The sequence below is a fragment of the Talpa occidentalis genome, unplaced genomic scaffold, assembly GCF_014898055.3.
Source record: "Talpa occidentalis isolate TD23 unplaced genomic scaffold, MPIMG_talOcc4v2.1 talOcc4.14, whole genome shotgun sequence".
NCBI lineage: Eukaryota > Metazoa > Chordata > Mammalia > Eulipotyphla > Talpidae > Talpa > Talpa occidentalis.
In genome coordinates this window covers 49,989,618-50,014,929 of record NW_023601433.1, presented here as the reverse complement: position 1 = coordinate 50,014,929, position 25,312 = coordinate 49,989,618, and the positions used below count along the sequence as shown (strand labels likewise).

General features: G+C 34.2%; 1 protein-coding gene across 6 annotated transcripts in view; it reads right to left on the bottom strand.

Annotated features, from left to right (window-relative positions):
• ZNF438 (zinc finger protein 438) overlaps positions 1-25,312 on the bottom strand; it is a 99,904-nt gene that overhangs the window by 44,873 nt on the left and 29,719 nt on the right. The window contains exons 1-2 of one of the 6 annotated variants that reach the window (XM_037510495.2): positions 19,251-19,273; positions 5,358-5,445 (exon numbers count right to left, since the gene is read on the bottom strand). Coding sequence is in view for 1 of the 6 variants with exons in the window: in XM_037510498.2 (XP_037366395.2) it covers positions 5,358-5,445; positions 12,158-12,281 (212 nt within the window). In the remaining 5 variants the exon portion in view is untranslated. Of the gene's footprint in view, positions 1-2,877; positions 2,956-5,357; positions 5,446-12,157; positions 12,542-15,638; positions 15,747-17,084; positions 17,119-19,250; positions 19,274-25,312 lie in introns of those variants that run through there. The other 5 variants (XM_037510497.2, XM_037510496.2, XM_037510498.2 and 2 more) reach the window with 5 other exon arrangements.

The window sequence follows — 25,312 nt, the reverse complement described above, 5'->3', positions numbered from 1 at the left end:
ATCTGGCCTGTGAGCTTTAGGTGGTTAACCCTGACCTAAACCAACTTTCTAGTAAACCTTATTTATATCACTTACTAGCTATCTAGTCTTGTCCTTAATCAAAAAACAAAAACAAAAACAAAAACACACACACAAAAAACCCATCCCTGCCAAACAAACAAAAACAGTAACCATAAATGAATAAATGAAGTATCATTTGAATTTTCAGGTGGAAGTTTTATTTGGTATAAACAACAGTGGCAGAGTTTTTAAGCTTACTATGGCATTTATTTTGAGTTTACTATGTTCCACACAGAGTTCTAAGCATTTTAAATGTGTACCAATAGTTAACTCTTACTAATAGTTAATTCTTGGGGTGGGTATTTTATGATGATCATTTTCCACATAAAGAACTATACACAGACAGGTATATCACTTAGCTAAATCCAACGACTCATAATAGAGGAGCTGAGGTTTGAAGAGAGAGGGCTCTGCTCTTAACCACAACTGCCTCTAAACCTAAAAAATTTGCCCATTCTTTTTTAAAGTTCCCGTATCAAGTAACAATTCTCAGAACTTAAAATGCACAATAGAATAAGCACACATGCAAAGTAACATAATATAGTTAATACCAGCAGAAAGCTAAAACCTTAAATTTAGTATACACTGACCATAAGGAAAATGGAAAACTTGATTCAGATGGATGCAAGATTCAGTTGAAAAAATTAGAAATGATGGTCCCTGACTCCCTCCTGTGTATACTGGCTCAAAAGAACAGTGAAAATTCCTCAGAAGGGGGTGGCAAAAAACAGGCCTCACTATGATTTTTTCTAGATGACTCTTTTGATTCTAATTTAAATTTGCCGCAAGCTGTGCTAGTACAAAAAGAACATTTATGGATATGTAATGTTTGTCTATTATCGATACATTAACAATGAAACACTAATAATCAGGGAGACACCTTTCTTGCAACAGTTAACATATAACAACTTAAATCATATTATTTACATGATCTTTGTTTTCTTTGCCAGGTCTTTCTCTACTTGTCAGTTGGTTCTGTGCACTGATATTCCAAATCTAAGTGAACGTCCAATAACTAATGCTTCAGGGTCTTTAAAAAAGATAGGGTATAGATTAAAATTTATTTCAATGTAGTCTTAAATTTCCAAAGTGAGTTTTAAATATAAAAGGAACAATGAAAAATCATATGGCCAAATCAATAGATGCTGAAAAAAATTGATAAAATTCAGCATCCATTTCTGATAAAAACCCTTAATTGGGGGCGAGCAGGGACATAATAAAAACTATATATGACAAACACATAGATAGCATCATTCTCAAAGGTGAAAAACTAAAAACATTTCCAGTAAGATCTGATACAAGACAAGGATGTCCACTTTCACTACTATTTTTGAGCATATAATTGGAAGCGCTATCTAAAAAGGCACTTCTTTAAGTTTTCTGAATTCCTGCTATGAGTGAGACCATCTGGTATTTTCTTTTTCTTTCTGGCTTATTTCACCGAGCATGATCCCTTCCAGCTCCATCCATGTTACTGCAAATTGCATGAGTTTATCTTTTTTGATTGCTGAGTAATATTCCACTGTGTATATGTACCACATCTTCTTGATCTAGTCATCTATTTTTGGGCATTTGGGTTGTTTCCATAGCTTAGCTATTGTAAATAGTGCTGCTATAAATAAGGGACCAGAAAAAAGACTAATTATAATAAAGTAAAAATCAAAATCAACAAGCAACTATAAACCAGAGACACACTACACAGGGGGAAGAGGGAGTAGGAGCAAAACAAGGCTGGGGGTAATTGGTGGGAATTGTACAGGGACTATAACCAAGATGAAAATGCATATATTGTGCAAAAATGAAAAATGATGTAAAATATATAAAATTTAAAAAATAATAATTAAATAGATATATATTTATTTTAAAAAAAAAAAAGGCACTTCTCCAAAGATGTAGAAATGGCTAATAGGCACAGAAAAAATGTTCATCATTACTTCTCATCAGGGCAATTCAAATGGAACCTATAATGAGATTACATCATGCCTGTGAGAATGCTTATATCAAAAAGACAAGAACACAGGTATTATTGAGTGTTTGGAGAAAAAGGAAGTAACCCTTTTAGAGTTTGTGGGAATTTGGACTGGTCAAGCAACTGTGAAAAACAGTATGGAGGTTTTTCAAAATATTAAAAATAGATCTAACATTTGCTGCAGCAATTCCACTCCTAGGTATCTATCTGAAGAATATGAAAACACACTAATTTGAAGGATACATGTACTCCTATATGCATTAGTAGCACTATATGTATTTACCACAGCCACAACCTGGATAAGTGCCCAACAATGGATAAGTGGATAAAGAAGATGTGGTACATATACATGGAATATTACTAAACTATGAAAAAATATGAAATCTTACCATTTGTGACAAAACAGAGAAGAGTGGAGAGAATTATGATAAGTCAAATAGGTCAGAAGGAGAAAGAGAAATACTGGATGATTTCAGTCATGTGGAATATAAAGAAACAAAGCAAAAGAAGAGGCAAAACCAAACCAAACAAATCTTTGCAAGTTTTTGACAGTAAAACTTTGTCTATCAGAGAGGGAGGACAATGGGAGGCAAGGGTAGAGACGGTCCAATAGACTGTGGAGGATGATTATAGGTCTTTTGATGGTGGGCATGGTAGAGCCAACATAAATTTAAAGAAGTGTGGACTTTTATACCACTCAAGCATATTTAGTGTTATAAATCAACTTTATCTCAATAAAAAATGCATTAATAAGAAGAAACTGTTGTGGAAGGGTTATATTCTGCACCAATTAAAAGCAAGTACTCCATATTAAAAAAAGAGAGAGAACAAAGTAGGAAACAATGTACCTGTTCTTCCTTCCCTTATCAATTTCCTATCTTTCTCATGGGTATGTTGTCAATAAATGATTAGAAAATACTCTCAAACTAAAAAAAAAAAAAAAAAAAATCAATGTAAGTGCACCATGAAAATGTTATTTCAAACAACTAGTATTTAAGGTTCCAAGCACTTCCTGAGACATTTATCACTTGATACAACAGAAATAAATTTTATAATAAATAACTTCATTTATAAAGTACCCTAGGAAAGAGCAGCCTTCACATATTTTGAAAAAGTTGGCCCTTATGAGGCAAATCTGGAAAATCTTCTAGATAAATTTGTTGACTTTCTTAAATATATTTAGAAAAGATGACTGTGTTTTTAAACTTGACAGAAAAACATAAAACAATGTATATCTCTAAGGACATACATGCATTTATTGAAAAAAAGGACACAGTATTTGGGATCCTAAGCAAAATCCATAAAGCTATTTGTCTTATTCTACTGTATAATACAAAAGCATATTACTTCCATAAAGTACTGTGATTTCTAGAAGTAATGTACATGTAAATGAATTAAGTAATAGCTACTGAAATACATGAAATTACAAATCAAAAGATATGCTTAACTTTTGGTTCTGACTATTATGTAATCCACTCTTAGTACCTCAAATATGACATTATGAGGTTCTAGTAAATCATCGCCAATTTTACTTGGGCAACAGGAAAATTAGATTCCAAAATTTATCAAAAGTCTCTCAGAGCTCCTGATTCTGGGCTAAGATTTTATACTTAAAAACAGAAAGAAAAGAAAAAGAATGAACCCAAGGTCCAAGCATAACATGCAAAATGAAAACTCTCAGAAAATAACTTTTACTTTAATTTTCTTTCCTCATCCTCATTTCTACTATTCTTCTTTATTTTCACCTTGAACAACTACCATTTTATCATGCTTTCTTACTGAAAATATTTAAAAGCATGTTACTTAACACTGCACAGTGAATTATTTCCAAACTTATAAGCAGCAATGTTATAGAAGGGTGCTATCCACCCAAAATGAATGACTCTAACCGTATATGATCTAAATGAGAAAAAGTTAAGTATGGCAAAGGTATTTTAGAAGCAGCTGAGCCTTACAGTCATAGTGAGTATCATGGAGCACAAGCCTCAATCTGAAAGTACACTTGCCATGCTAGCACATCATGCCTTCTTCCACTTTTAATAACCACGTCACTACAGAGCCACACGACTTTGGTACACAGAGACAGCAGTGATAACAGGTATGCAGAGAGATTTTTGAAACTCTCTTCATGTCCAAAATAAAGATAATGGCTGACCCATTTATTCTTATTCCCAGTGTACTTAGCCACATCTCCTTTCACACAGCTCTTGAGGACTGAAACTCCTGAGGTTTAAGGTGAGCACTTCTGGAGAAGCAAGGTCCTGGAACTGTCCAGTTCTTAAGAAGACTTAAGGTCTTCTTGGTGATCTATAGCACAGTTATCTCATGTGAGAGTTGGGTATAAAATTCAACCAAGACTCAAAGCAAGTAAAATGGGAGAGATCAGATTTCAAATGGTAGTAAATTCTAGACAGCAAGATTCTCTGGAGAGGAAGTTGGAGGCCACTAGGGTTAATGAAGGCAGGAGCTGATGGGTGCTCTGGAAGAGGTAACAGGACTATGCTTTAGAAATGCCTAGCACGTGTAGTTCCCCTGTAGATGCACAGAAAAATCTGGCAGTGACCAAATATCCCTGTCTCTACCCTCAGGAAAAAAAGCTCCTATAACCATTGGTAGGCAAAGATATAGAAGATGGCTGCAGGAATTTTCAAATCTGATTAGATCAAAAAAATTCTGTTCATTATGAAATCATGAATTCTCATCAAGGGCATGGTAGCATGGATGATGGAGAGATGATCTTACAAAGGAATCAGATGGGACTTTATCTGTTGATGCATTACTTCATTTTGAGAATCACTGGTTTAAATAGACTCTTTGTAGATTGATTTAAAAAAATACACTAAGGCTACAGAAATACATTATCCAAACTTAGTGTGAACATTATTTTTCCTAAGCTGATTCTAATTTAACTTAATTCAGAGGCTATTCTATTCAATGTATCTTTTCTGTCAAAAATCAAGAATAAATTTCACATATTCTACAATAGAAAATACCCAGATAAATCTCTGCAATAAATATCAAAATCTCAGAGTAATGTATTTGTAGCAAATAGAAATTTTCATTATTTAAAAATATAAAAAAAAATGTATGATATATCAGTTATGATTCATAATTCTCAATTTCATAAATAATCATTTAAATTGGGTAAGAGATAATTCTCTTGGTGGACCAAGAATGTGGGGAGTTGTTATTTCAAATAGGAACATTTCTATTCAGTAAAGGTTTGCCAAATTATAAAGTTTCAGTAAGATTCCTTAAGAGGTAAAACACATCCCACAGTATCAGCAGAGTTCCAGTATTTATCATTTTTTCACCATTTTTTGAATACCTGAGGAGTACACTGACGGCAGCTTGTTTAGATACAGATCCTATCCTCAAAAGGCTGTTGACGGTCTTGCTGGTGAAGAGATGGTCTTCTAGGATAAATAAGATGTAAGATAACATGTAAATCACTAAAAGATTGTTTCAACAGGAGATTAATATCATCACTTTTTTTTTTTTTCAACAACCCACGTCCCAGTATCACACAACTTACCTAAATGTGCTACAGTTTCACTAACTTCTGACTTTACATAACAGAGGGGATGTCCCTCCTCTTTCCCAAGACCACTTCCTTTGTCTGTGTCTTGAATTCCCTATTTTCCTATTTTCTCAATGATATGAATATATAATTCCTTTCGTTGCTTGCATATTTAACCTTTTCCTTTTCCTTTCTAAAGAGATCTATTGCACTGGTCTTTAAATAAACCAAGTGTCTTCCTTAAAACAACATACCAAATCATTTGCAACTTCACTCCTTCCACATATAGGTCCTTAGGCCTATATAGATAATTCCCGTCTCAAGTAAACTTTTGTACAAAATGGCCACTTTCACATCTCCCATTCTCTCTTCATATGGTCTTTAATCCTACCATTCCTCCAAAACTGCCTCCTCCAAAGTCATCTACAGTTGCTCTCAGTCTTGATTGTTTATTTCCTTTATACACTCTTTTCTGTTAGCTTCAATGAACCAGAAGTCCTTGGTTATCTCCTTCTGCCTTTCTGGCCATCCTTGGCCATTAAATCTTGGAGCTCCTCAAGGCAAACTTGAGGTCTCACTTTATCTTCTCTCTAGGAGATTCTCACCTATATCTACACTTTTATTTATCACAGTAAATAAATATAACACAATAAACAGGGGTAAGGAGAGTTATTTGTATAACAATAGGCTGTATGAAATGAATTAGTTGGGTAATCATAGGTTATATGAAAGAAAAAATATTAAATAGGAAATCTGCTGGGAGCAGAACAAGAAAATCTTAGGGTATCAGTTACTAGTATTTTCTCCAATCTTGTGAGCTTTTATTAGAATGAATTATTATTAAGGAATAGAATGATTTTTTTTCCAATATATTTTCAGTATATGGGTGGCAAGTCATCTGTTCTTAGTAGGTTAAGGCAGACAAATCCAATCAAAATGACTAAAAAGGATACTAAAAACTAATCAGTGATTTTAATTAATAGGTTGATTGCAACAATGTATTAAACACCTTTTAAACTGACTTTTTTTTTAAGATTTATTTATTTATACAAGCACTGGGTTCAGTCAGAAGCGTGGGAGGGTGAGAGAATTCACCAGAGCCAGAGCAGGGAGCAGAGCAGGCAGAAGGATCGAAGTACACTGCTGAGGGGAGCAGCGGGCGGCAGGAGAGGTCTGCGTGCCATGTGGGACCCTCCGCCAGTGGCAGGGGAGCAGCAGGGGATCGAACCTGTGCTGCAGAGGCTGCGGGCAGCTTCGCAACCCAGCTTCGCCACCCAGCAACCCAGCGCTCAACCGCTGTGCCACTGGGGAGGCTCTAAACTGACATTTTAATAGTTTCATCATTTTATGTTTTGTGTGTGTGTGTATGTGTGTGTGGAAATTAAAAATCACAATAGACTTTTATGGAATACTATTCAACAATTAAAAAAAATACATCTTTGACAAACCTCACAGGAATTATGATGAATGAAAAGTCCCAAAGATTATGTAGTCTAAGATTCCATTCATATAAAGCTGTTGTATGACAACAATATAGAAACAAAGAACAGATTAGTGGCTGCTAGGGATTAGGGATGGGGAGGGGATGTAGGTGAGTATGGTTATAAAAGGGAAACAAGGAATTCTTGTGCTGGATCTACTCTGCATCTTGACTGAGGTGCATACAAAAAAACTATACATGTGATTAAAAGTACATAGAAACTAAATATATACATACACAGATAAATTTAAGCAAAAGTAGGCTATCTGCATAAGAGCTAGATTGCATCGATGTCAATATCTTGGATGTTACCATTTTAGGGAGACTGTATAAGTGGTACTAATGTACATATTATTTATAATTGCATGCAAAATTTACAATTATCCAAAATTTAAAAGTTTAATAAAAAGTAGCTTCAAGGTATTTATAGCATATTATCAAAGATTATTAGATTATCCATCCTGACTACAGAATTTCAATTTTTTATAGTCTTCCTCTAGTTTATCTACATTTCACCTTTGTTTATATAAGTCTCTGAAGAAAGGCAGACTTAGGTAGACAAAAGGAGACATGTTTTGAGGTTGTAAAGAACACAGCAAAAATATATCAATATTTTCAAAAATAGATCTTGAAATGTACTTGAAAGTTTGAGATCATAATGACATAAACAAGTATTTATGACCTAAGAAAAACTGCCTCCTTTAATACTTTGAAGTATTAAAAAAATCACATAGAATTAAATTACAAAGCTAACACATTTGTTTATGCAGCTGGTCTTTTTTAATGTCAAGGAACTTTAAACCTACAATTCTAATAGGCTTACTTGTGACACCCCAATCCTTTGAAAAATAAATGAAATATCATAAATCATCTGACAGTTCTTAAGCTTAGGTTTTATCATCACTCAGAGGCTTTAACAAAAAGCAATATGAAAGGATAGGTTCTTGTTTTGTGGCCTATAAAGTTTAAGATAGAAAATAAATCATGCTATTAAATGTCAATTAGAACCCTAACTTCAATACTTAGGATTGGATTGGCATAATATTCTTGGTTATTCCTATGGGAATTCATGCAAGTAGAGTAGATTTTCTTACAAAATATATTAGAACTCTGGCACTTCCTGTGATAAATGAAGAAATAAGGCTTTGGAATCGCGACTGGGTATATTTAAGTATTTCACACAGGCAACCAGACTGTCATCTTGCTGGATATGTAGCAGTGTGGATTTATTATTTGGTACCAAAAGGAATGTTTGAATACTTACAAAGAGTAAAGGGTTGGGGATAAGACCTTTTAATTTTAAACTACAAATGTAGGATGACATTACAGCTATAGAGTTCAACCTTATTTTCTGGAGAGGTGATTTAATGAAAAAATAGTCACAGATTTTTCAGGAAATCTTAAAATGAAGAATCTGTAAGATATTCAAAATGTTTAAGAGTCAACAGAACAGTAAGATCTAGGTGTTATCCACAGCATTTAAGAGTTGTCATCATAGTTCAAGAAAATAAATTTTGGGTGACATTCTTCATGACTTGATTTAATGTAAATTTAGTATCTGGGTAATGATGAGTTCAAGTGACACCCCAATTCATAAAAACTTGCCTTCAGAAGTTCCCTGAAGTAGCATTATTGAAGTGAGGTCAAATATTATGAAATATTGATTATGTACCATATAAAGAAAATAATAAAATGAACACTGATCTCCCCACTAGCCAATTCAGGGAATAGAAGATTACTGGTAACTTTGAAGATTCCTTTATGTTCTTTACCATTCTAACTCTAATCCTCCTGACGACACATCTTTCTTCTCCCCACCTATCCTGACTCATAAAACTACTTTTCAGTATGACTTTTTTCAGTTAACATCACGAGATTCGTCCATATTGTTGCAGGTATCAAAAGTGTGTTTCCTTTTTATTACTGAGTCGACTTTCATGTTATGAATACACCAGTCTGTTTATCCATTTTCACTGATGGACACCTGGGCTGTTTCTACTTTTTTAGCTATTATGAATAAAGCTATACATACATAGTGTGTAGTTCTCATAAATATCTTTTTGTGTGTGTGTGGACTTATACTGTCATTTTTCTGGGACAAGTACCTAAGAATTGCTGGGACATTGGATAAGCATATGTCGAGATTTCTAAGAACTTTTCAGATTGTTTTTTCAAAGAGGTTGTATACCATTTAACCTTCCTGCACAAAGTGCAAAGGAGCTTTAGTTGTTCAATGTCCTCATCAGCATTTGATGTTATAAACCAAATAATTTATTTTTGTTGTTTTTCATTTATTAAATTTAATTTTACTTGAGGTAATATTAGAATAACCCTATCAAGTATTGCCACTGTAGTACATCCACCATCAAGTCACCCAGAATCCACCACTTATAGTCCATTGTGCTTCATCCCTCTTTGTTCTTACCCCTACCCCTCCCATGCCTTGTGGATGCTTTTAGTTCTCTAGTTATCTTTCAAGGGTTATATTTTAAGCTTCTCTCAATCTGATGCTAAGTTTGGTTTCTCTATATTCCACACATTAGTGACACCATCCAGTATTTATTTTTCTCCTTCTGACTCATTTCACTTAGCATTACTCCTTCCAGCTCCATCCATATTGCCATAAATGGCATGTATTTATCTTTTTTGACGGCTAAGTAATATTACATTGTGTATATATACTACTCATCTGATCCACTCATCTATTTGGGGGCATTTAGGTTGTTTCTGTATTTAGGTATGGCAAATAGTAATGCAATAAACATGGGCATGCATGTTTCCTTTTGAATTAGTGTTTATGAATTTTTCAGGTAGATGCCTAACAATGAAGTTACTGGGTTACAAGGCAGATCCATTTTAGTGTTTTGAGATATCTTCATACAGCTTTCCATAGAGACTGTATTCCCAACTGCAGTGTAGGAGAGGTCCCTTTTCTGTACATCCTCACCAGTATTTGCTGTTTCTGGTCTTTCCAATATGGGCCATTCTCACAGATATGGAAAGGTATCTCACTGAAGTCTTGATTTGCATTTCCCTGATGATTAAGTGATGATGAACAATTCATGCATTTTTTTGCAATGAGTATATCTTTTTTGGAGAAATGTCCATTTAGTTATTCTACCTACTTTTTGATTGTTTTTTTTTTTGTTGTTGTTCTATTGTTGAGTTGTATGTAGTTCTTTGCAGATCTTGGATATCAGTCTCTTGTCAGATGTATGATATCTAAATATTTCCTCCCATTCAACAGGGTATATTTTCATTTTAGTTATGCTTTCTTTCACTGTACAGAAGCTTTTGTTTGATTTAGTCCTACTTATTTATATTCTTTTTTTGTTTTCCTGGCTGTTGTGGATAAATCCCTAAAGATATCACTGAAGCTTATGTCATAAAGTGCTTTGCCTAGCTTTCTTTCCTCTATGTATTATATGGTTTCAGATCTTATATCCAAATCTTTTGTGCATTTGGAATTGACTTTTGTTTATGGTATGAGATAATGGTCTAGAATCTTTGTTTTGAATGCAGCTGTCCAGTTTTCCCAATACCATTTATTGAAGGTGGCATCCTTTTCTAATGCAAGTTCTTGGATCCTCTGTCACAGATCAACTGTACAGAGATGTGGGTTTATTTCTGGCCTCTTAATTCTATTTCATTGACCTGTGTATCTGTGTTTTGTTCCATTACTACGCTGTTTTAATAATTATGGCTTTATAGTACAGTTTGAAGTCTGAACATGTGATAAATCCATTCCCTCTTTTTCATCACGATTGCTTTGGTTATTTGTGATTGCATATGAATTTCAGTAGTGTTAGTTCCAGTTCTTTGAAGAATGCCATTGATATTTTTATTGCATTGAATCTGTATATTACTTTGGGGGGTAAGGCAATTTTTACAATGTTGACTCCTCCAGTCCATGAGCAGGGAATATTTTTCCACTTCTTTGTGTCTCCTTATATTTCTTTTAATAATGTCTTAAGTTTTATTTATATAGATTTTTTTTTAATATCCTGTATTAGGTTTACTCCAAGGTATTTTTTTTCTTTTTTTGATGATTGTAAATAGGGTCACTTTCTTAATTTCTTCCTTTCTTATCTTATTGTTTGTTTATAGGAAGGAAGCTGATTTTTGTGTATTGATTTTATACCCTGCCACTTTGCTAAACTGATTGTTTTGATTAGTTTTTCCATGGAGTCTGGACGGAACTCTGTTTATATTATCAGGTCATATGAAAATAATGATAGCTTTACTTCTTTCCCAATCTGGATTCCTTTGATAGCTTTTTCTCATCTGTTTTAGCTAGGGCTTCCAACACCATATTGAATAGCAGTGGTAAGAGTAGGCATTCTTGTCTTATACCAGATCTTAGTGAAAAAGCTTTCAGTTTTTCACAACTAAGAATGGTATTACTTGTGGATATGTTGTATGTAGCTTTTGTTATTTGAAGGTATGTTCAGTCTATCAGTTTTTCCAGGGTTTTCATCATAAATGGATGTTGGACCTTATCAAATGCTTTCTCAGCATCTATTGATATGATCATATGATTTATATCTTTCTTTTTGTTGATATGATAAATCATGTTGGTAAATTATGTTTTCAGATGTTAAACCACCCTTGTGTCCCTAGTATAAAACCTATTTGGCTATGGCATATGATCCTTTTAATGTATTGTTGGATTTGGTTTCCTAGGATTTTTACATCCCTGTTCATAAAGGAAATTGGGTGTTATCTTTGTTTGGTTTTGGAATAGGAATACTGTTCACCTCATAAAAAAGTATTAGGATGTATACCTTCTTTTTTAATATTTTGAAAGAATACACACAGGACAGGGCCTCCCTCGTGGCACAAGGGGTTAAGACACAGAATTATAAAGCTATCCGCAGCAACTGCAGAACTAGTTCGAACCCTGGCCAGGGAGGTGACCCACATGGCGCAGCAGACCTCTCCTGACTCGTCTGCTGCTCCCCTCAGCAGTGCATTTCAGTCAATCTGCCTGTTCTGCTCCCGACTCTGTCTCTGGTGAATCCTCTCACTGACCCCCCTGCCCCCACCTCTGGCCTATACCTCAGTTCTTGTATGCATAAATCAATCAATCTTAAAAAAAATAGTAAGAACAGGACAGGTATTAGTTCACCTTTCAAGGTTTGGTAGAATTCACTTGTGCAGCCATCTTGTCCTTGACTTTTGTTTTTGGGGAGAGTTTTGATTGCTGGTTCAATTCCCTTGCTTATGATTGGGTTGTTCAGGATTTTCTGCATCTTCCTTACTCAATCTTGGATGATTGCTTGATTTTTAAAAATTTTCCATCTCTCCTAGGTTTCTGAATTTGTTAGTGTTTAATTGTTCATAGTAGTCTCTATCCTCTGAATACTTAGAGGTGTAATTTTTACTCTTTGATTTTTGTTCCCATTTATTTGAGATTTCTCCCTTATTTTCTTAGTGAGCTTTCCTAGAGGTTTGTCTATTTTGTTTATTTTTTTCAAAGAACCAGCTTTTGGCTTTGTTAATCTTTTAGATTGACTTTTTGATTTGTACTCATTTATTTCTGCTTTGATTTTTATTATTCCTTTTCTGACTTTTGGATTTCTTTTTCTAATTACTGAAGATTAGCAAGAAGGTTAATTATTTGAGCTCTTTCTTGTTTCTTGATGTGAGCATGCATTGCTATGTATTTCCCTCTTAGTACTGCTTTTACTGCATTCCTTATGTTTTGGAATGCTATATTCTTGTTATCCTTTGTTTCAAGGTATTTTTTGATGAATTTATTAATACAATAGTCTTTCAGTAGTGTGCTGTTCACTCTCTGAGTATTAAAGGATTTCCCTGGTTTTTTTTTTGGGTAGTTGATTTCTAGTTTGAAACCATTATGATCCCAGAAAATGCTAGATATGATTTCAATCTTTGTAAATTTGTTTTCACAATTTTTTTTGTGTGTGTGTCTCAGAAGGTGTTCTATTCTAGATACTGCCCAATATGCACCTGAGAAAAATGTGTATTCTATTCTTCTTGGGGAGGAGGGTGTGCAGTGACCTGTAAATATGTATATGGTCCATGTGCTCTTAAGTATTTACTTAAAGCTATTGTGTACCTATTTATTTTCTTCCTAGTTTTATCTGTCTATTTGGTGAAAGTAAAGCACTGAAATCCCCTGCCATAATGTGCTTTTTCCAATGCCTGTTTCAGAGTTGATAGTAGCTGCCTAGTGTATTTTTGTGTTCCTTCATTTGGTGAGTATACATATACTGATGAGTGTTATTATCTTCCTGGCATATTGTTCCTTTAATCATTATATAGTCTCCCCTGTATCTCCTGTTATCTTTTTTAACTGGAAATCTATTTTGTCTGATATAAGGATGATCATCTCTGCTTTCTTTTGCAATCCACTTACTTGAAGGATTATTTTCCAGCACTTTACTTTGAATCTATAAATCAATTTGGGGGAAACTGTCAATTAGCTGAGTCTTTGAATCCGTAAAATATTATCTTTATTCATATATTTCTCAGAAATGTTTTATTGTTTTTCATAACATGTTTGCATGTTTTGTTTAGATTTACTCTTAAAGGTTCTACTTTTTAAAAAAGTGGGTTAATGGCATACTATTAATCATTTCACTTAAAAAATTAATTATCAGTTAGGGCTGATTCATCATACATGCTCTTTGTAAATACTAAATACACCAAAATCCCCAACAATTTTGTTTATTCTGTATAAAAGCAAGACAAGAATTTCTAAAACTGGGACAAGGACTCTACAACTTGGCATAAAAATAAAGGATCGGATAAACCCCAATAGCATCTATGCAGGAAGTGGGGTCAGAAAGTTTCTTTAATCTCCTCTCACTTTAAGTATATTCTGTGATGGGTCAAGAAGGGAATCAGATACACGATCACTTCTGTCTAGTGTTGCAGTGATTCTTCAAGCACTTAATTGTTGTTACCTAACTGTTGTAGTCAACTCTTTTTAGACTTCTGGCCCATATAGTCATGAGCAAGGGTTTCAGGAAAAGTAAAGGAAACAGTTTTTAGCTTTGACTTTTGGGAAGAAATAACAAAGATCATTATCTGATGCTAAAGACAGACCGGTATCAAAAAGGTGGTAGGTGTCCCATTTGACCTTTCTATTACATTATATTTATTTCACTTTTTTCACCTCACTGCTATTCCTTTTAATTTTCTGGTTCTTTTGAGCATCACTAATTTCACTACTTATCTTCACGATCTGATTCTTAAGACTTCTTTATTTATCAGGATCTAAGAGTAAACAGATTAAATTCCTCATCATTACACCAATTGTACTAACTGGTCTTTACTTGCCTCTTACTGCTTTCTCTTTCCACTCCCCCACCTCCTTTTAAAAAGGTCTTTCATTCATGTTTTGTGTTGACTTTCTTCCCAAACTTTTATTGAATTTGTTTTCTACCTGAAGCGGTTTTTTTTGTTTTGTTTTGTTTTGTTTTTTGGGCCTAATTAAAGTGGCCATTTTTGCTTCTGTGTTGGTGGCCATTGGTTAAGCAACTTTCCCTAATCAGTAAATGCTATCTACTTACTCACTTAAATTTCTTGTTACTTTTTTTTCCATGTCTCATCAGTATTAGAAGCAGATCAAATTTGAGACTCTCTTGTTTTTACCACTTTTCACTTCAATTTTTCCTTTTATCTGCTTTTCTTCCTCTTCCTTCTCTTCGCCCTCTCCATTATTAATATCACTTGCCAGCTTGTACTCTTTCTTTCTTGCTTCTGATCTCTTGCCAATATACTGGCCACAGTTTTTACTACAAATCACAAACTTGGTAGTTTCATTTCCAAAGGTGGAAGTGGTATTATATTTTACTTTTTTCACCAATCCAAATATATTTTGAGCTTTCAAGCTCAAGTGTGCAAGATCCTTTACCTATTTGATTTACTTTGCCTATCAACAAGCAAAATACATGTTTGGGCATTTTTTGACAATAGTATTCACAGTGTAAGAAAGTTCTTGCCCTAGATTCTACTTCATTGTGAACTAACTTTTGTAGATTGGTATCATGAAAACGTATTGCTTCATTCTTGTTTTGAAGAAATTAAACCTACGTGTAGACAAGTATAGTTATGTGGGTGATCTTCTCAAATAGTTTGTTTCAGATCCTGTCCAGCAATTAGGAGATTGCTAGAAAATCATGATTCTTGTCTGCATTTTGAAGAACCCAAAAGCCTAAGAAAAAGTACTATTATCAGAACCCACAGTTCATCTATCAAAGTTCATTACAGATGCTAAAAAGCTTCCAGAATTGGGACAAGGAAAATCAAAGCCTTGTCAGATCCTATTTTCATGTCTCAAAATACATCTCTACTTTGCAAAACCCAGTTTAAAAAAAAGGTCTGTTCTTCAGACTTCAAAAAAGGTTCAAATGAATACTTTTTGAATATTTTACAAGTCCAAAACTACTTGCCTATGAACTTATACTTGAAGGATTGTTTGGAAAGACATAAAGAACTATGTTACCTCTTCTTAACTTGTATATCTTTTAAATATGCTTTATTTTCTTACACTGAGTATAATCTGTGGTCAAAGCAATTATCCTCTTGTAAATAATTTGACTTAATTTTTTTGGCTCCCTAACAGAATGTCTCTTTACCTTTGAGGTCCAGTAACTTTATGGGTCCAGAAACACAACATGACCTTTCTATCTTCAGACTCAAGTTGTCTTTTATTTCAGAACAGCTTAATTTATAAACAATGAGTTCATTTCATTAGTTGGGGTGACTTGACAATCTGCTCTGCCTGTCTTTCAATAACAATGGTCTACAAATTGACACGTGTTTGGCACTACATGAATGTAAGAGGTCTAGTTAGGAGTAACTTCTGATCCAGTGGGTGGCACTCATAGCCAACTAGATAGACCAAAGAAGCTTTCCAGAATCTTCCCCCTAAGATGTGGTTGATGGAAAGTAGGGGTGGAGCTGAGGCTTTGGCAGTTGAATGGCTTGAACTTGACAGTTAAACTGCTGATGAGGAGGGGTGTCTGTGCAGACGCGATCAGCTACCCATGTGCAGCTTCAGCTTGGACCCAGTCTCTGCTCAGCAGATACTATGTGGAATAGGACAGACTTTGTCTAGTCATGTGCTAGCCCATAAATTCTCTTTTATCTCTCCCTTTTCACACTCTATGTAAGTAAATTCTGTTATTGTTTCTCACCATGTTTTCTTTTGGGCCATGTTCTGCATTCTTTTTTTTTTTTTTTTAAGACTTTTATTTATTTATTTATTTTTAAAGATTTTTATTATTTATTTATTTATACATACAAGCACTGGGAACAGTCAGAAGCGCGGGAGGGTGAGAGAATTCACCAGAGCCAGAGCGGGGAACAGAACAGGCAGACTGACGAAATACATTATTGCTGAGGAGAGCAGCGGGCGCCGCAGGAGAGGTTTGCGCACCATGTGGGACCCTTGCCAGCGGCCGGGGATCCAACCGGCACTGCAGAAGCTGCAGGCAGCTTCGCAGCCCAGTGCTCAACCGCTGCACCACCAGGGGAGGCCCCCATGTTCTGCATTCTTAAGCATGCAGGTGAATACCCACCAATCAGGTTAATGTAGTTTTACTGGGTTTACTCTGTTTCATAAAGATTTTTCAAGAGATATGTATGCACAGATCATTTTAATTCAATCAATTTTCCAGATACTCAACTTCCACCCTTCGTACTACTGAACCTTCTGAGAATATATCTCTAACAAAGGTGTCATGCCAGTTTCTTTCTCATTCTCTATTCCCCTCCTTTACAATCATTGTTTTTTCCACTTTATGAAATAAATACATAATACCTCTCACCAACCCTGTCTAGTGCATTTCCTTGTGATGTACAAAAACCTCTAGGATGCCAAATCTATAAATCCTCCTTAATCAAAACCTACAATAAGGTTTTATTCTTCGCCCATCACACACACAAAAACACACACATATATATTTTTTGAATTGAGAAAGGAAGCATACATGTTCATGTTATTATATCACGTATATTATAAATTCAGACGTATAGGAGAATGAAGCAGTAGTTAGAACATTTGCAATTAAGGGTCTTACCTCTTTTGTAGCCTAATTTTATTGTTAAAGAATCATCTCAACTCTGGGAGATTTTAATGAACACAAACAAATATAAAGGCAGCAGCTCCTTACTGTTTCCAGGCAACACACAGTAATGCTCTGTGCCATACCTAGTTATCTATATTAGAATTAGAATTCAGTTGTGTGATGGTGTCATGGAGACATACATTAACATACTTATTGAATCAAAAAATCATGTTGGAAATTTGATTCAAAGATGGATCAGAGATAGGCTGGAAATAGAAAAATAGTGCTGCCAATTAGACTAAATGGCAACATTTTCCCAAAATTAAGTGATCTACACTTACAGCAGCAAGTCTTTGATAAAAATGTACATCTGACATATGTTAAGATAAAAACTTCTCTAAAACTCATCATATATTGTCAAATATATATATTAAAATTAACAATGTTTCTAACAACCCTTTCTCAGTATATTGGGTTCAACAAGGTGTCTCTAAGTCAAAGAGTAGAAAGTATAACAGTCATTTGGTAATTCTTAGTTAAACTTTCTTAATAAACATCCCCAAATGGGGAAAGTGATTAGCAAATCTCTTTGCAATTCAGGAGTTTTCCGATTTTTTTTTTTTTTTGCCTTCTACAAATGAATGAGAAATTGAGTTTTCAGTAGATAAATAAAATTATTTAATATATACATCACGTTATGAGTTCTTTCATCTAACTCAGCAGCATGAGAAAAGTTAGTGATGCATTTTTTTGCATATTTCAAACACCAATATTTTAAAATGAAAAGTATTACATCAGTCTTTTAAATGTATATTTCACTGGGCTCAGTTTTCTCATTTCTAATTTCTAGAACCTATTTTTTTCTGTACCATTTCTTTTCTCTACACTTCTTTCAATTTTGTTTTCATTTCTTTGGTAGTTTTGTTCTTCAAATTCTTTCCTGATACCTGCTTCTAATCTTCTAACTTTAAAATCTATAATTAAAATTAATTACAATTACTAATTATAATTTAAATTTATAATTCAACATTTTCTCATATGGTGTATGGTGTGAGATAGGAATCTAATGTTATTCTTTCATGTGAGCAATCTCTTATTCTAGCACCACATACTGAAAAATTCTATACAGACATAGTTTATCCCACTGACCTACAACACCAGTTCTGCATTATCAATTTCCATATATAGGTAGATCTATTTCTCAGTTTATTCTTTCCATTGTCCAATTTGAATACCCTTACACTATACACTGGCTTGTCACAAGTGTGTCACTATTAGAGTTTTGTATTAAGTCATAAGGCAGGAAAAGCACTCCTTGTTCAGGAGTGTCTTTGTAATTTTTGGACCACTCCTTTTCTGTATAAATTCAGAATTATAATACTAAATATCACCAAAATGATGGTGGTGGTGATGAAGATGATAGCAGTAGTAGCAACAGTAGTAGCAGTGGTAGCAATGTTAAAATCTGCAAAATCTGTTAGGAATTTGATTCTAAGTGCACTGAGAGAATTAACATCTTTGCAACACAGTCTTTCAAACGATGGATATGGTATTTCTCTCCATTAAACTGGATTGTATTCAATGCTTTTCAATAAAAGTTTATAATATTCTTGACAAAGGTCACAGACATTTTTGTTATATTTATTCAAATATTATACTATCTTGCTACTATAAATTGTGTATTTAAAAAATTATGTTTAGTAAAATAACTTCCTGCAGTGAAACCTGACAGATACCACCTTAACCAAGTAATCAGAGCTAACATTATCAATCATGTCATGTGATATAGTATCCCCTTTGATATGAGGAGTGAATCATGAGAAAACACAAACAAACCCAAATTGAAATGTGTTCTACAAAATATCTATCCATTATTATTCAAAAGTGTCAGATCCCTGAAAGAAAAAAACCAAGAAACTGATGCAAGTTGGAGAAGACTATGGAGATACAGAAACCTGGGTTGGATCCTGAAGCAGAACAAAGGCATCAATAGAAAAATGGGGTAAATCTGAATAAAGGCTTAATTTAGTCAAAATTATTATACCAGTATTAATTTTGTAGTTTTAAAAAGATAAATCATGGTTATGAAGGGTGCTAACTAGTTGAACATAAAATGTTTTTCAAAATTACATTCTGTTTGATTGTTATTGGTGGTTTATAGAAATGCAATTGGCTTACCTGTATTAATTTTGTATCCAGTAAACTGGAAAAAAAACCATAGTTAATTCTAAGACTGTAAATGTAGAGTTTAGAAATTTTCTACATATAAAATTATATTATTTGACAATGACAGTTTTAAAAATTCCTTTCCATTTTTATACTTTTTTTTTTTAGGTTCCCCTCTGCCATCCCCACAATCTTATTCTACTGTCTAGGATCTCTGGTGCAATATTGAATAGAAATGGTGACATCAGGCATCTTTATCTTTAAGAGTAAAACTGAATCTGCTTATGCCCAGAAATAATTTTAATTTCATTGGAATAATCTAGGCAAATAAATTGGTTTTGATTTGAACCACAGAGAAAACAATACCTTTCTTTTAGTTCCAAATACTAATTGTTCATCCAAAAAGCATCAAAGAACATGTAACACAAAGTGAAGCAAAAGGAAGACAAAAAAAGAAAGCAATACGGTATTGTGTTATTAAAACCAAATTTAAAAAAAAGGTAGTCATAGTAACCTTGTTAATCTGTGGACAATTTACATCATTCAAATTTGGGATTTTTCCATCAGTGTAGAGGCAACATGAAGAAGTGGCTGCCCAGCCAGAGTCCACATTTCCAAACCCTCCCTCCTTGCACACCTGATATGGTTTTGTGAATAGTTCTTCCTGCTGGGAAGGGTCCCACATGGCATGCAGACCTCTCCTGCCACCCGCTGCTCCCCTCAGCAGTGTACTTCATCAGTCTGCCTGTTCTGCTCTCCGCTCTGGCTCTGGTGAATTCTCCCACCCTCCCGTGCTTCTGACTGTGCCCAGTGCTTGTATAAATAAATAAATAAATCTTTAAAAAAAAAAAATGTTAAAGTGATTCCCCAAGTCACTGAATGTCATTTCTAAGATTGAGGACTTTTATAAGCTTGTGAATTGTATTCTTGATCTCTTTCCCCAGCTACTGGAGAATTCAAAGACCCCGGTTATAGAAGGTCACCTATTGATAAGAAAGCCTATAATATATGGTTTTAATAGCAATAATTATACTTTAAGTGCATTGAAACTACTATATGTTTTTGGATCCTTTATTATAGCAGCTCGCTGTCCCTAACATAACAAATGGTATCTTTAAATGGGGTGCAGACCATACAAAAAAATCTAAAATATATGGCAATTCTTAGCAGCCAGACAGCAGGAAATGAAGAAACTGAATAAAGTACAGAATGACAGTTATGTCATGTAGTCACAAAACATTTAACAAAAATATTACTTGCCAAAAGGAATCCATAATGATAGAAGTCAAAAAGAGGTTGCCTCTCGGGGAACAAAGTAAGGAAAGAGGCACACATCTGTGGTAATGGAAACTTTCTGTATCTTATTTTCAGTACTGATTTATATAGGTATATGCAGCATCAAGACTCATTAAAATAGGAGTCCAGCAGCAAGATGGTGGCAGAGTGAAGATGCCAGGCTCACATCCTCCACATTTTCACAACCAAATTTCACCTAAACCAAGGCAATAACCCATGAAAGATAAATGAATGACTATGGTATATGTCAAGAGGAGTGTTATAAATACACAAGGATTAATATTGGATTAAGAAGATATGGTATTTCCAGAGAATGGAATATTTTGACTCATAAGGAAAGACAAAATATTTCCATTTACAGCAACATGGCAAGAGTTCGAGGGATTTATGTATAATAAAGCAAGTCAGAATGACAAAGACAATATTGGATTTTTACATACAAGATGATTTAACAAAGCAAAATAATTATTAAAATTAGTAGACAGTAATAAATGAAGTGAGGCTACAGAGGTTGGAAAGGAGTGGGGTGGGAGAAAGGATCAAAGGGGTATAAAGGATTGTTGTGGGGAAAAAAAAACCAAACAAACAAAATTCATTGAATTGAATACTTAAGAGTTGTATGTTTACTATATGTAAGTTATGCCTCAATTTTTTCAAAAGTCTGACACAGTTTCAAAAGGAGTACAAAAATCTACCCATCCTATAGTTACAGGAAGGAGAATCAGAAAACAGATAATTAGAATAAAAAGCATTATTTGCTGCATTTATCAGGGATTTACAATTTAAAAAATGTGCATAGGCAAGAGCTGACAAATTGCAGAGCAGAAATGAAAGAGGATAGACAATCCAGATTTGGAGGCTTCCAGAGTTATAAAAGCTGACTTTTGTATTTTACACTATAAGAGAAAAGATTGAAAAAGTCTTTGGGCAAAAATGGCCTGTTCTATTTGCTCAGCTAAAAAGATGGAAGTCAGTTTTGCTGCAGATCAGAAAAAGTATGTTAAATTCCCATGAAACCTATTTCAAATGACCATAGAAGAGCTCCCTATAAGCTGAGAGAGAAGGGAACAGCAGTCAGGAGTGAAATGAATTAAGTAAATTTAAGATTTACTTGGGGGTATCTTTTGGCTATAGACATATATCATTTATTGTCCTCACTGGGATAGTCTTGAGAGTGAAAGAGAGCATTACTACTAAACATGCACCAGAGATAGAAATTAGGACTGTCCCTGCTCTACTGGGACATGCAGCCACTCTCTTACAGGCACATAGAGTAAATTACAAGATAAATCAGAGGTTAACTAAGTTTCTTTAAAAAAAACCCACATTTCCAAGAAAACCAATGTTTTACCTGTAATACTCTGACCATTTGACCCTTGAAACAAAGATCAAATCACCAAAATGGCATAGATAGAAAGTAGGAAATGAAGTAGTCTCCATGGAAGACATACTCCGCAATGCTCACATAAGTGTAACTTGGAGGAAACTGTGCAAAAAAGAACTTTTTAGAAGGCAGAATTGGGTCCTGCAGAATAATGAGCAATGCATTTACTTCTAGAGAGCAAAGCCGAAGTCTAGTCAAGGGACAACTTCTACCCTAGGCAAAGATTCTTCAAAATGTTTCTTGTTATTCCAGGCTTATTGTCACTGTCGGTATTCTTAATTCTAAATGTTCCTTCAGCTTTAGGGAATTAAACACAAACTTGTAAATTTCTAATTGGGCTTAAAGCAATAAATTATGACTGCTGCACATAATGTGGTGATGATGGTCAGAATAAGCCCAGAATCTTTTATAAAGATCACTAAACGGTTGCCAGGAGGCCATGAATCTCATTCCACCTTCACTATTAATTATGTGACCCAGGATTAAATCATGATTTCTCAGGACTTCATTCCCTTCATTTGTAAAATGCATAAGAGGATAGCTTCCAGTTCCATAATTCTAATTTAAAATTCTTGACCTCACTGAGCCAAAACAAGTACAAAAATCCCCTAGAGAATTCATAATAGACTAGCTGGTCTAGTTCATGTAGCAAGCATTTTAACACAATTCTAAAAAGTTTATTACCAAGAAAAACCCTGACACTCTTTTCATTGCTTATTTTTTACATATTATTTTGGTCACATTAAGGGGCAAAATACACCTTCTTTAACTGGGAAAAGACACGTGTCTTCCATTTCATTAGGCTTTAAAAACTAATCCAAAGGGGGGTGGGGCTTCAAAGTACTTAAAATTTTTAATTTGGGGGGAACAGACTAAAATTTACAATGTTTTAACAAAAATGCATTTTTTTTTTACTATAGAGTCAATGTTCATTAAATCCTAAAATGGTTTTTCAAATAATTAAATTTGAAAAATAAGATGAATTTCAACTTTTAATGCCTCCCTCTATTTTTAGAAGGAAACAGCATTCAGGACTCTTTTTCATTGATAAGACAGAAAGCAATATTTTATACTAAGACCTTGTTACTCATTATTATTTAATTTATACATGTATAAAAATAAGTAGGTAAGATGCAAATTTTGTCATCTTAAATCACTATATCTTGGGAAAAATAAAAAATATCAACATTTACAAATCTTGCTATCACATACTCTACTATCAGCAGTGTGCTTCTAAGTCAGTCGCATTTATTGACTGCTACAAACTACAAAACTATGGCCTTGCTAGTAAACTATATATAAAACAACATCACCTTCACAGTAATTATCTGTGGATTAGACACCTCCACTGTCTAATTATCTAATGAGCTGGAACCAATACAAATGACAATGTGAAACAATTTAGAGACACTGATTTCTAATTTTCAAAATGCTTCTTGTCATTCCATATTTTTTGTAACTTTAATTATCTAATGAGTAAATAAGTAACCAGAATAAGCATTAACAAAGTACCCCAAATCTCTGAAACAAAAAATTATAGGATTTCCTCAGATTACACAAAATTTGAAATAATAGAATATTTAAAAAGATAATTTTATGTGTGCTAAGAAAACTATTTAGATATATTTGATTGTGACACTCAGATAAAGGAAAAAAATATGATAAAATTGATCCCTTAATATAATACATGATAATATTATGTTTTCATATAAGCATTAATGTGAAAAAACTCTTCTTTGTTTCTATCAAAACACTTTGGACATGGCAAAGTTTTTTTGTACTCTGAAAATGTTCACTTCTCTTCTTTTCTAGGAAAATGTCTTGTATTATGTCTTTTATAATTTTCTCCCATTTTCTCTTATATCAGTGAGCAAACATGGACCTCCTGCATTATGTGTCTAATTTATTCCACTAATTTATTTTTCAATCCTTATAATGAATTTATTTCCATCACCATATCTATTTCTTATGAGTTAGTTTTTGTTCTTCACTTTTCCTTTCCCTTAATTATCAATTTTCAAAAAGCCTATTTTCTAGGCAAAATTTTCTCACACTTTCAAGGTAATAAGTATAGTTTAAGTTTTTCACTCCTACCCATAGTTTTTGTCTCACCAGAATTCTTTGATTCTTTTATTTCCATTTTCATATTAGAAGCATTCCCAAACATCTGGTGATCCTTGGCTGACTATTCCCATTTAAGTGTAAAATTATTAGTAAAGTAAATGGTAGCTCTGTCTGTGGGATTGAGCTCATTGAGCATGAGCTTCACTAAAGACCAACTGGGTAACGAGGTAACTTTTACTGTGGAGAAATCAGTGTAGGGTTCATTCAATTTCTCTAGAGAATAATCCTCCAATAATCTAGTTGGGACTTAGAAGTTCAGTTCCTGTTGCTCTAAGTGCAGGGCAAACTTTTACTTCATCCCTCCCTCTACTGTGTTCTGAACCTCAATTCTCTGTAGATTCAATGAATCCACATAATAAATCTCCCATCTCCTGAGCATATGGGGAAGGTAGTTATCTGGTTATGGTGAGATGAAGACCTGAGCATACAACTGGTCTTTTTTTTTTTTTTTAAGATTTATTTATTTATGCATACAAGAACTGGGGTACAGACCAGAGGTGTGGGGGGTGAGAGCATTCACCAGAGACAGAGTGGGGAACAGAACAGGCAGACTGAATGAAATACACTGCTGAGGGGAGCAGCGGGCAAGTCAGGAGAGGTCTGCTATGCTATGTGGGTTGCTCCCAGGCCATGGATCGAACTCATGATGTTTGCAGTGACTGCAGATAGCTTAAGAGGTTGCGTCTTAACCACTTGCACCAGCAGAGAGGCCCACAACAGGTCTTGTTATAGACTTTCAGCCTATCATCTGTTTCTACCCAGATGCCTTATTGCTTTTAAGATTCTAGAGTGCAAAGTGGTTTCATCATTATGTCCCTCCAGCTGCTTAAGTTTTCATCTTCCATTTAAGCCATTTCTCATATACTTTCTGTGCTCATATTTATGGATTATAGATATTGAGGCTACCTATTTTTTATCTAAGAATCAACTGGATTTTTTTATTCCTTCCTTTGTTTTGGGAGTTTATTTTTTAAATAGAGAAGGCAGAAAGCTCCATATTTGCCATCTTAAAATCAGAAGTCACAGTCTTTAAATTATTTCACATTATCATTTGTGATAGATCCAGTTCACTACAATTTTGGTGTGCTGAGCATATATTCCCATCTCCATTCTCCAACTCCTTTAAAGAAAGTCTTCCTTACTCCATTAGGTCCAAGTGGTGCCTTGAGTTGAGGACCAAGCCCCTCTATTACAGCACTGGGAAAACATGCTCACCAGAGAACCTGACTCCTTGGATCACAGTGATTACTCAGTCACGGTGATTATTCAG